The sequence below is a fragment of the Patagioenas fasciata genome, chromosome 18 (genome assembly GCF_037038585.1).
Source record: "Patagioenas fasciata isolate bPatFas1 chromosome 18, bPatFas1.hap1, whole genome shotgun sequence".
Lineage (NCBI taxonomy): Eukaryota > Metazoa > Chordata > Aves > Columbiformes > Columbidae > Patagioenas > Patagioenas fasciata.
This window is the reverse complement of record NC_092537.1, coordinates 6,706,956-6,719,421: the sequence shown is the minus strand read 5'-3', so window position 1 is coordinate 6,719,421 and position 12,466 is coordinate 6,706,956. Positions and strand designations below refer to the sequence as shown.

Genomic DNA, 12,466 nt, shown 5'->3' with positions numbered 1-12,466 from the left:
GGGGGGGGTGATGCTGAGTCCTTGCCACGATGAGTGTGACCTGGCGAAGCGGGAGACACGCAGGTCCCCACCGTGCGCATCTCTGAAATGGGCGTGTGATCCGCGCAGCGCCGGCATCGCCGGGCCGGACAAGCAAAACCGCGGAGGGCAGGGCCCGCTCCTTGCTCGCCCTGCCCAGCCAGGCTTCTGAAGGACGGACAGCCTGCCTGCCTTCCTCCCGGCCGCCCTCCCCAACCGCAGAGGGACCGTCCCCGGTGAGTGCCGCCCCGCCCGCCGCAGCTCTCGCCGCTGAATTTGCTCCGGTCCCTTAATGGTTTCGCTCTCACCAAGAACTTTGTTTACAGTCCCTTGTGCAGCGAGCTGCATCCCCCTCTTATGCTGCTCCGGGTTCGTGTCCGCCGCAGTCCCGTCCGGCGGGCGGCAGGTAAGGATCGGCACGGCACAGTGTGGAATGGCAAGGCGTGGTGTGGCATGGCACGGCATGGTATTGCATAGCATGGGCACGGCATACCACGGCATACTATAGAACGGTCTTGTCCGGCTCAGCTCGTCTCGGCACAGCTCCGCTCGGCAAGGTTCGGCTCGGCTCGACACGGCTCGGCAAGGCTCGGCTCGGAGCCACGGGATCCGCACGCCCGGCGCCCCCAGCCCGGCTCAGCGGCCGCGCCCCCGCCGTCTCTCGGTGCCCGGGGGCTCCGGGGCCCGGCTCTCCGGTACGGCGAGGCGGGCTGGGCTTGCTCGGGCACCCCGGGGAGCAGCTCTGCTCCGGCGGGTTCAATGGCGGTTCGCGGCCCCGCTCCCCCTGTTCAGCACAGGGCTGCTCCCGGGGCATGAACCATCACCATTAAAAACTTCGGGGTCCCCGCAGCCGGAGCTGTGCCCCGCGATGCCGTTTCGTTTCAGGCGGGCTGGACTGCAGCGAGCGCTCCTAGAGCTTCCCTTGCTTTGCCTGTTGGCGGCTCTTGCTTGCACAGGTGTTTGGGGACCGGCGGCACACGCGGTGTTTTACAGACGCCTTTGAAAGTTTTGCAGTTTGCAGATTAACAAAGTCAGTTTGTGGAGGGGTTTGGTTGACTCCCTTCCTACCCTCCAACTATGTCTGAAAAACGAAAAAGGCGTGAGAGCTTAAATCTGGTCGTTATTTTACCTAAAACCTTGGTGGTGGAAACTTAGGGCATCCTGAGACTCAGACGGTTGTCCTGGGTGCAATGTGTTCTCCTACCCCTGTAGTTCAGGGCCTGATCCTGGAGTCTTGTAAGTACAATTCCTACTTCTGTATTTCCAGGAGCATTCAGATGGGAAAGAGCTGCGAGATTGTGTTCAGGATTAGTCTATTGAATTCCAAATGAACCCTGGCTCTCCTCTCACGACAGAAAGACTCCTTATGCTGTTTTCCATAGTCACTTTCATGCAGGACCAAGTGTGAAGCATGGGCATTATGATTTATTGAAATTTTACATAAGCAAAAAAGAGTGTCTGAAATATTATGCAAGATGCAGAGAATCAGGTCCAGAGCCTGAAGGCAGAAAACTTGAATTTGTGTCCAACTGGGTCTGAGTAAAATGCAAAAAAGCGGAAATGATTGCAGTTACTGAGAAATACCAGCTCTTTGCACTTGCACGGAAACATTCAGTATTTGAGAAGCCTCCTGAGAGCACCACATTGAAATGGTTCAGAGTTAAAATATTGGAAGCTTAATGTATAGATTTCATGTTTTTCTGCTTCTCAGCTTTCTGGTGAGGGAGAGAAGGAGGAGGGAAGGAATCCTGTCTATAAGAAGTTGTTCTGTCAGTCAGGCTTTTTGATACATTCATTTAAAAACAAAACAAAACGCCCTACCTAAACTGTATGTGGTCAAGGACAAATACAAATAGATTACTGACAGAGCAATTAATCTTTTCAAAGAATGATACTAGCAGAGCGGCTTAGGGGGCACAGTTGCACTAGGAAGAGCTTTTCAAAGAAATATAACCATTTTTGTATATGAGTGGAAGTTGGCTGCAAGATAATTCCAGAGGTCTGCTTTTGTTTAGTGTAATCTCGATTATTTATCTAAAGTGGGTTTTTGTTTGGTTGGTTGTTTTTTGTTGTTGGTTGTTTGTTTTTCTGCATTTCCCTCCAAACTTTTTAGAAAGTTAAACTACTTGCTAGGTAATGTGCACAAAAATATAGTCAAGGAGATATGCAAGGAGACTTCCTTATGATTAGCTAACTTCAATAGTCAGCTAAATATACTTTAGCTATGTCACAGGCTAATTCCAAGGCTCATCTAGAGAAGAACAGCAGCAGTTTGTGCCTGTAAATGTTTGTGTATGTGAAACGTTAGCATGATCTAAATAGCTCAAAAAGAGAAAAAGCCCTTAATGTTTATCATTATATGAATCTATGAACTTAATCTCATCCTCACTTAGGACTTCAGTGTCAAAATGATCTTCCATAATCATACACATATAGAAAGGGAATGTTGAATAAGATTAGCAACATAAATCTGTGCTGCTTCCTCAGTTTAACCCAGCTGCTTGGTGATTTCACAGCTGTTTCTGCAGCTGATAACAATTTCCATCACTCTGCTTTTTGCAGAGTTGTGACACTGCTCTGCTGCAGATTCTGCCGTGTCCCTATTTGATTTATGAAGCTTGTTTTAAAAAATCCAACAGTAGTAATGAAAAATAATAATTATAATGGACTTATGTTTATGATAGTGAGTTCTTGGACTCAGTTATTCAGTTTGCCTTTTTATTTCTTTCTGGGAGGAGATTTCCAGATTGTATTGGTCAGGTTTTGCTATAGTAGAATAGAGTTAAAAGAGGTTTTTAGTGGGAAGCCTGTTGCCACTGTCGATTTACAGCTAGGCAAACCAAGGCACAGGGAGATAGTGATTTGCTTATAGAAACTGGAGGCAGAAAAGTATCCTGAGTCATGATTCACATAGGTGAAGTGGGTGATAGAAATGAAGCTAAATGAGTTTTTTTAACTACAGAAATTCATGTGCATTACCTTTTCCTGCCGGACTCTTTCTGGGGGACTTGCCTGGATTGTGACACTCATCATCGAGACATCACATCATCAAAGGAAAATGTGACATACGGCCAGAAATGGGTGACTGCCAAGAAAAGAGGCAGAAACCACTGGGAGAGCCAGATGGAGAACATCTCCGGCTTGGGCTGGGTTAGGAGCAGGAGCCAGCATACAACGGGAGCTCTTCCATGCCGGAGTTTAGTTCTTAAGAAGCTGATAAATATCCAACAACTTTTCTTGCAGGAAGCTTCTGCGCTAGAATATTGTCACTTCCAGTTCATCATTCAGCAACATCTGACACTTCAAAGCGGGGAGCGGCTCTTACTGCTGCCTTGGATTGACATACGAGACATCTGAAGAGTCTTCCTCTGCTTCCTGACCCAAGGGATTGGTTACGATGGGTTTCTCGTGGACCTGGTAGGTGTGCCTGCTGGTGGGTTTCGTGTCTTTTCAGTAAATCTCAACTTGAACGTATTGGTGGGTACAACATTCCTCTCTATCCAGTGGTAGCCACAGGTTGCCACAGAAACACATTCCTCCTCCAAGTCACAGCGGCTCCTTCAGACCGCGCTCCCAGTGCGGTTAGTGAGAGGATGCTGGTGTTGCTGCGTATCTTTGCCTAAATTTCTTACCCTGAAACCTGAACCAAGTCACCTGTTGGCATAAGTCAGAAGTGACTTTGATGGCAGTGAGGATCTAAGGCCCTATTTTATAGGGCTGAATACCTTTGCTCGCACTTTAAATAGGTTCTGTTGTTTATTTAACTTACAGTATTTCAATAGAGGCATGTTTATTTGTTTTATATGAACGCTTCTCTCCTTACATCCTATTACACGCAAGAACTGTGCTGCAATTGACTTAATTTTGGTAGTTTAGGAGATTTTTTTTTAAATTCATGTTCGTTTTGACTGTATAAGTATATATTCTTTATAAATCTCTGTACAAGACATCTGAGAGATTTAATGCTCTTCAGAGATGCATCTAAAGCCAGAGGGACAAGAACTCTAGAGGCAGATGTGAATATATTCTGATTCAGTGTTAAAGTTTTTCAGAATAATTTGGTTTGTTATGAGCCCAATCCAAAACCTTTTCAAGTTATCAAGAAATTTCCGTGTTTTGTGAGTGTTAGGCTATTTAGACTTCAGAATGGTAATTGCAATGCATTTGGAACTAAGACACCTTTTATATGGGAAACGCTGAATTTTTTTCTTAAATTGTGCTTAATTGTTTGTTATAATCTGAAGGACAATGCAACAGAACCTAAGAGAGTGTAGGGTATCTAAGGTGTCAGCAGAGACATTTGCTTTGTCTGATAAGCACTGATCAGATCCCCTTCCTGCCCTTGGAGATACCAAGAACCTCGAGAAACACACAGAATCACAGAAAGGTTGTGGTTGGAAGTGACCTCTGGAGGTGTCCTGGTCCACCCCCCGTCCTGCTCGAGCAGTCACCTAAAGGCGGCTGCCCAGATGGCTTTTGAATATCTCCAAGGATGGAGACCCCACAACCTCCCCGGGCAGCCGGTTCTAGCGCTCAGTCACCCTCACTTGAAAAAGTGATTCCTGATGTTCAGAAGGAACCTCCCGTGTTTCGGTTTGTGCCCTTCGCCTCTCGTGCGGTCTGTGTGATCAGTGTGCGCTCGGCTGTGTTGTATCAGCGTTGTCACTAGGGAGGGAAAGGCTGCTCTGCCCTGTCGCTGCTGAGCCCCGAAGATGCGTGCACAGCCAGATACGGTGTTGAGCGGAGCGCTCTCCTTAGAGCAGGAGAACAAAAGCTTTGTCAAACCAGACCTGAACTTTCCTTCTCTCATTAGGGTTCAAGGAAACTCAGATACAAACTCTCTGAGAGCACAGTTTGTGTATGTGTTTAAAAATAGTGAAATCCTCTTTCCCGCAAAGCACGTATTTATATGAAGTGCTGAGATTCAAAACCAAGGGCTCTCCACAGTGGACGAATATATCTTAGCAACAAGGGTGGGAGTGGTGGGAAAGGAAAAGGAGAATATAAGTATCTGGCAATTAACTTCCTAGTCACAGATGTGAAGGTGATAAAAGTGATAAAAGCATTACTGCATTGCCAACGCTCTTCCTTCTTCTCTGAGCTGGATATTGTGCTGCTCATGAGAGCAAAAGCTACATCGCCCATACTGGTCAGCAGTGGAGGAGTCTGTGAGCTATTGTGATGTACATTGGAACAAATCTGTGTAGTGTTTGCATAGGTGTATGTATAAAGAAACAGCGTGGAAAAGTGTGTAAGCAAGAGTAGAATTTTAAGCAAAACAGCCCATAAACTTCACCTCCTTGTCAGAAGATGTAATGCCGCTGAAATCTAAATTACATCCAGAAATACTGAATTCAGGATGTAACTTGAAGTGGGGTTTGACCCACAACTAAGTTTGGTGTCTTTCTTCATCTGTGGCTGTTCTTTCTAGCACTTATGCATGTGCTGATATCTACCAAAAGATTTGATTGAGATCCTCCACAATCAGTAGTGTTGCAATTAAGCTTGTGCATAAATTCTTGCACGGTCAGAGTGTCTGCTTGTCTGCAATCCCGAGTGTCATACTTCTGTGTCACCCACTTGTCACATAACGGTGATGTTTCTTAGTTGAACTCATGCTCTTCTCCCCACAGTATGATGCGCGTTCAGCAGAGCCTGCTGTAGCCTAAGAACTGACGAAGTCAAGACAATCAAGATGACAAACGAACCCATTAAAGAGATCCTGGGCGCTCCGAAGCATCCTGATTCCGTAGCCACAGAGAAGAGTAACAACAATGACTGTGTGATCACCACCATCCCCCTTGTCAGAGAATGCCAGCTGACCGCAGCAACGGGGGGAGCAGAGCTCTCCTGCTACCGCTGCACCGTTCCCTTCGGTGTGGTCATCCTGATCGCCGGCATCGTGGTCACTGCTGTGGCATACAGCTTCAATTCCCACGGCTCCATCATCTCGGTGTTTGGATTAGTCCTCTTGTCATCAGGACTCCTTTTGCTGGCTTCTAGTGCAGTGTGCTGGAAAATCAGGCAGCAAAACAAGAAAGCAAAGAGGCGGGAGAGCCAGACGGCGCTGGTGGCAAATCAGCGAACCTTGTTTGGTTAAAGACGACCAAGAGAAGGCTGCACAGAAGACGGAACCTTTGTAAGTCAACTTGACTATTTATCAATAGGAGAGATTGCAGGTTTTAATTTAACTTTGGGAATGGACTGAGATGAAAATGGAATGGATTAAGGGATACTCTTAAAAACTCTGCAAGTGCTCCTGGTATTTTTCTTACTGCAGACTTGGTAGTGATTCTTTCCAAGACAGAGGAAAAAAACAGTTTTCCTTCACAGAAAACAGTGTCGTCGTAACTACAGTCATAACTGCATCCTCCAACATGCTGATCGTGTTGGAAAGGGAACTTCTGAGAACTAAGAAAACAATTTGAACTGACTTGAAATGCCAGAGATCTCATTAAAATACACACTGTGACATTTGACCAAGGGAGAAGTCATAGGATTTGAGGTGACTACAAGCTTATGGCCAGATTGTCTGTGACTTTAAGTTGTAGCTCAAAAAAGAAAAACAAAAGAAAAAAGAAAGCAATAACAGCCAAACACACTGCAGATTGCTCAATAAGCTGATTCTTATATCTTATGTAACTTTCCCCTCCCAATATCTGTGGTACTTTCCCCCTTTTTTAAACCAACTAATATTAATTTTGTTTCTCTATTGAATAGAAATAAGTAGAAATGTGTAATTATATTGTCTAACCTAAATAACGAGGTATGATCATAGCTTAAAATATGAGACTCTTTTTGTAAATGAAAGTGGTCAGGTTTAGCACTTTTGATTATTTTGCTATAAAATTAAAAATCACATTTCATTAAAATAATATTCAGTGCTGCTAAACCTTTAGAATATCTTTTTTATTGCTATCAATATAGCTTGTATCTTCAACTCTGACTGCTTTATGATTCTGTTTTTGTAGAACAACACCTGTGACACTAACTGTGATCTTTCAATAATCTCTATAGACTAGGAATTTTGGTTCGATAGCCCGTCCCTCTTGCAGCTTGATTAATAACTCAGTTATTGAAAAGCTCTAGCGGTCAGTTCTGCAGACACTCACTGGCATAGTCAGTTTTAGACACAACTGTTAGTCATTACTTGTGGAAGCAAAGTCATCTGTGCAGTCAGTGTTTGCTGAATGAGCTTTGGGATGATTCATCTTTAGGAAAAGCAGGTGCCAGGTGTCCCCTGTGTGCGTCTGAGGCGTTTGATTCTGTAACTCTTGTGTTCTAGACATCTTCCAGCTTTTCTGAGATAATGAATAGTTGAGCGTCTGGTCCCAAATTGAAGCAAACAAGGATATTGTTCATCAATATCTTGAAGGAAAAGTGGTGCTGAGCCAAGTCAGACTCCCACCCCAGTGTGTGTGAGGGTGTCAGAAGGCAGAGGGGCTGCACAGAGCCCTATTTATTTATTTTTCTATTTTCTTTTCCCCGTATTTTCTCCAAACTTGAAAGGGCTGGATGTGTATTTTGCAAGCCAGGCACCCACACTGGCCGTGGCAATACCATGGCAGAGCACACCTGCCCAGCAGGTGCCATAGGGTCAGCTCAGAGCCAGACGCTTCTACTGAAACCACCCAGGAATCCTGGCTTAGGTGCCGCCTTTTCCTCTGCCCTCCGTGGTTTAAGCTTGTTACATCCATAACTTATCCCCGGATTTACAAAGTGCACTTCGTGTTTTAAATAGAGTAAGCTATATGTATGGGAGGGGATGTTTGGAGTCAGTATTTGCGTTGCCACACTCCGTGGTTACCAGACGCTATAATAAAATCACTTGCATCAGAGGAAAGCTGACAACACATTTTAGCACTTCCATGGCCCTAACTTAATCACGGCAGGAAGCTTTCCTGCTGCTAGGAGAACATGTTGCGTCACCAGAACATCTGACACCGGTGTCTAATGTCAATCACTTTGCTTAAGGTCATTAAAAATATTAGGGTGTCCCCTTACGATGTACAGGTTTTGCATGAGCGACAATTCATGCGAAATGCATAGCATGATAAATAATGGAACAGGTGGACTAAAGTGGTGTCTTTCCTGTTTAAAATGAGAAAAGTGATTGACATTAGCAGAGCTGGATAAGCTAAATAGGGCTGTTTATTTTTTTTACCCCTGGGAACACAATGGTTTTTCTGACTCCTTATTCCCCCTGCCCATTTCTTTTCCCTCAGAGGAATTTTGCAGGCGGCCGAGGAGGGAATTGCAGGGGCTGTAGAGGTGCAGTGATTTCCACTCCACGCATGTAGCAGCTCGGCCCCGTGATTCCCAGGCTGAGCCTGGAGCAGAACCAGCCCAGTGTCCTATTCAGAAGTCACCCACACCAGGGTCCTCGCTGCACCATTGCTGTGACACGGACGAGCTTGTGTGCACCATGCGGAAGGAAATTAGAGGTGCAACGTGAGGCTCTGCTCCAGTAAAGGCCAAAACCAGTGGAATGGCAGCGGTGGGTTTTGGGGAGCATTTGTTTCAGGAAGGGGGAATAAGAGTGAGTAAAAGTTGCTCTGTTGCAGGTAGAGATTTCCTTTCCCATATCTCTACTCTCTTATCTTTGCACTGTGAACACAAGGACACAGCAGAGTGCCTGCACCCCCCTTTGCCTTGCTAATCGTGGGGCATCTGGGCATTAAGCAGCCGGTAAGTAGTGACAGACAGCGCTGCAGTGACCCTGGGCACGGTCCCCTAGCACAGCAAAACTCCAGATACAACGTGGTGTCCTGGAATACCAGCTGCCTGATGGGCTGAGAGGTTTCATCACTAAATTGCCACACGGCCTTAGAAACTGGCACGGACTTCACCATGATTTGTGTGCGTTGATCTGGGGACAATCTGAAGTAGTAGTAGCATCTTTTGTGAATGACCAGTGATGACATCCAACACAAGTCTCACAGTCTATGTTTTTTTCTTCCTGTAAATCTACGTATTGCAGACATTTTCGTTACCATCCTGTCTCTCACTGCACCGCTTTGTCCTGATTCCAACACAGGAAAAAGACATTCTGTTTAAAACAAGCATTCTGGGGAAGGTGATACATGAGTGCAAAGTAGCAGGCTTAGCATCTTCATTTTTCCAGAAACTGGTGATATTGTTAGATCTGAAATGTTTTCACAAGGGTCAACTCCCTCAAACTGATCACCTACGAACAACAACATTTTTGCTTCAGCTTTCAAACCCTACGACTTAATCTGGATTGATTTGGGGTTTCACCCCTGGTGCTGGGTCACGCAATCCGCCAAGTCTTTGATACAAACCCCTTCGGAACATCACAATTGCTGTTTGGTGTTTCTCATGGGAACCTGAGCGGCACAAGTCAGCCTGGAGGATGCAACCCTGTGGAGATCACAATGAGTTTCCAGTTCAGAAACACCTTCCCTTCTGGTGTGAAAAGGCTTTGAATGTGACAAATGGTATTTCAGTGCTGGGAGAGGTTGGGTGGGAGCTGATGCAAATTTTATTGTCACAATTGCTCGTCTCTCCCTTCCTGAGAGCTCCGGCGGCATTGCGCAAGCAAAAATTGCCCTCACAAGGATAGAAAATTATCTAATAGGGGAATTGTGCTGGTGCACTGGGCAAATGTTAAGGGGATCTTCAATAATAATTTCAAAACCTAAGCACAGGAAATTGTGTCTGTAACTACACCCTGTATTGCTATTGTACACAAAGCCAGTTATAGCCTGGGACAGTATTTTAAAATAATAATCAGTTTGGTATGACAATGCTTAGTATTTGTTCAAGTCAAAACGCCCAATTTACGATTCCCCAGTCACTTGTCGTGTTTCGTATGTGACTGTGGTTCTAATACTATAATTTACCAGGTTTTAAAAAATATAGGAAAAGGGAGAGAGAAAGGTTATTTTTGTGGGCTTGTGTTAATGATTCTTCAATAATCACTTGGGAGAGTTCCTGTTACCAAACAACGAATGTACAATGTTACTGCAGCTCAACGTCCAGGGCCACTGAGCTCGAGCTTGTTGCGTATTATCAGCAGGTTGCACCTAATTTGTTTTTACAACGGGCTTCAACATAAGAAGAGCAGAGCAAATTTGGCAGCGGTCATTTTACATATGTACTTCCAATACCTCTGATGCATTTAGATTGTAGGATGTTTTAAGTCTATCAGTGTAAATCTTTGTCAATTACAAAGGGCTTTTATATGTAAAAGTACATCAACATACCAAGAATTGCACTGTATGATGTGAAAAATTACATAAATCCTGGCAAAATTCTATGTGTAGATGAAATCTCACAGGCTAAACCATATGGGTGAACAATGGTCTTAAACTGTAGAATCAACTTGAATTTTTGGCCTTTATTCAGGTTGTTGATGTCACTATTAACATGACAGAGGACCTAATCCTTCCTCTTGTGAGCAGCCAGTTGGAGTCCTATTGTCCTAACTCAGTGCATCCAAAAGTTTGCATTTGTGGCAAACCTGGCATTTTTGAAAGACACTTTTTTGGATTGATTGGTTTAACTTCTTAGCTCTTAATTGCTTTCTAGAGTAAGAGGAAAAAAGTATCAAACTTCACAAACAGAGGAAAAAAGGTAAGAAAGATAAGAACACACAACAGCAAATGTTGGGCACTGCATAATTTCATGGAAGGATAGTAGAGCTTTACACACGTGCCTTGGTAAAAGATAAAGATTTTTAAAGATATGCGAGTCTTGTTTCTGATACATCCTTGGCTACATCCTCAGTTTCGTTCTTATAAAATGCCTGAAGTCCCCAGGTTAACATCAGTCTTAGATCTCACCTCATATTTCTTCTCCTTTTCTGTTTCCCAGGAAGCAGTTAGCTCAACAAAAAGAAAGAATTTCTTACCATCTTTTGCAATTTGACTGAAATAAACTGGCCATTTGGGATTTAGAGAAGCAGTGCCCCTGTGGTTTTCAGCCCCAGTCTGCTCTTGAAGAGGTTGGGACTATACAGAGGTAAAGATTTCTGTATTGCAACAAAAGATGTCAGTGAATAATCTACTTTAAAAAAAAAAAAAGGTAAGTAACACCAGAGCAGCCCGTTACCACCTCTTCTCAGCCACATTCCCTTTCAATCTGAAGGCCCAAGTTTGTGAATAGAGTTAACAGCTTTCCTGGAAAACTGGCCCATGACATTATTTCCTTGTGAACTCCATCCACCTGTCATGTTAGGGCTTGGTGCGATGCCAGCGCTGGCAGGAAATAATAGGCAGCAGGATGCTGGTGTGTGTCGATGGCCCTGACCCTCCCATTCCTGAACATGAATAAGCTTCGAGCTCACAAGGCGTCACAGCAGCGTGGCTGCTGGGCCCACAGAAGCGCATGGGTGGGATGCACAGCCACTAAAATAACATCCAGCCGGCCCAGCCGCAGCAACAGAGCTGCATGGGAAGGGACGGTGTCACATTCTCACTGCCTGCTGCTCTTTGTTCTTTCTCCTGCACTCTTGCTGGGCTGCAGATAGGACAATGGCAGCTTAACAAAGGAAGAAAGAAAGTACAAAGTATGCCTGTGTGTGAACTAGCTGAGGTTCCCCAAAAGAACACAAAAGCTTCATCGAACAACTTTCACCACTTCTCGATGGAAATGCACTGCTGAGGGAAGATAAGATATCAGCTTGAAATGATTTGCAGCTAGCTTTCTCCTGACACTGCACTGTTGTCCCTAGGAAAGCTAGTTCAATTCAGGATTTAGCAGGACAAACTCTTGGGAGATTAAATGGTGACTAACGGGAGCCCAAATCATCTCTTAAATGAGATCTGGGCTCAGTTTGTGGTGTTGTGTAAACTGCAGCACATGTTCTCCCCAGCAGCCCCTTGCTGATCTGGGCAGTTGGCGTCCCCAAATCCTTCACAGACCTTGGATGGAGTGCAGAGAGGAATATGGGGAGGCTTCATATTCCCACTTTCCCCTCTGCCAGACCACATGTGACAAAATCTGTTCAGGTTATCATAAGGTAATTCCTTTCTGAGGTACTCAGAGTGTCAGTCTGGAATAATAGTCCCTATGCTCCCCATCTCAAAGGTGTAGGAAATAGCTGTGGTCTCCTGAAGGGCATCTCATTTTTAAAGCCAAAGTCACTTGAGCTGTTATGCATTGGTTAAAAAAAAGAACTGTTTATACACACACATGCTTCTTTGACTACACAAACAGGGGCAAATAGCTCAAGATATGTAGACTTATAATGCTTGCAGCATGAAAATTCACTCCCCCAAAGGAAGCTTCTTCCCAGGACTGATGGACAAGAGCCAGAATAATTACTGGAAAGGCCCGACATGTTGGGGCTGCAGCTGAAATGAAAGTTTGTTTGTAAGACAGTGCCCACCACCTCCCCGCTCCCTTTGCAGTCTGATGCTTAAGAAATGTCTGGTGGTTAAGAAATGACCTCTGCTATCGCATAACCAAAGGGCTTTTTAACCAT

The 12,466-nt window shown here is 44.9% G+C and overlaps 1 protein-coding gene across 5 annotated transcripts; it reads left to right on the top strand.

Annotated features, from left to right (window-relative positions):
- TMEM100 (transmembrane protein 100) lies at nt 1-6,964 on the top strand. Of its 5 annotated transcripts, XM_065852609.2 has the most exons (4): nt 1-254; nt 345-424; nt 3,262-3,435; nt 5,652-6,964. In XM_065852609.2, exon 4 carries the CDS (start codon nt 5,714-5,716, stop codon nt 6,116-6,118), a length of 405 nt encoding a protein of 134 aa, XP_065708681.1. In that variant the 5' UTR covers nt 1-254; nt 345-424; nt 3,262-3,435; nt 5,652-5,713; the 3' UTR covers nt 6,119-6,964. The 5 variants fall into 5 exon arrangements, with proteins under 5 accessions (XP_065708681.1, XP_065708685.1, XP_065708680.1 ...); XM_065852613.2 differs by lacking the exon at nt 345-424; XM_065852608.2 differs by lacking the exon at nt 1-254 and having other exon boundaries at nt 261-424.
- Nucleotides 6,965-12,466: the final 5,502 nt, after the last annotated feature.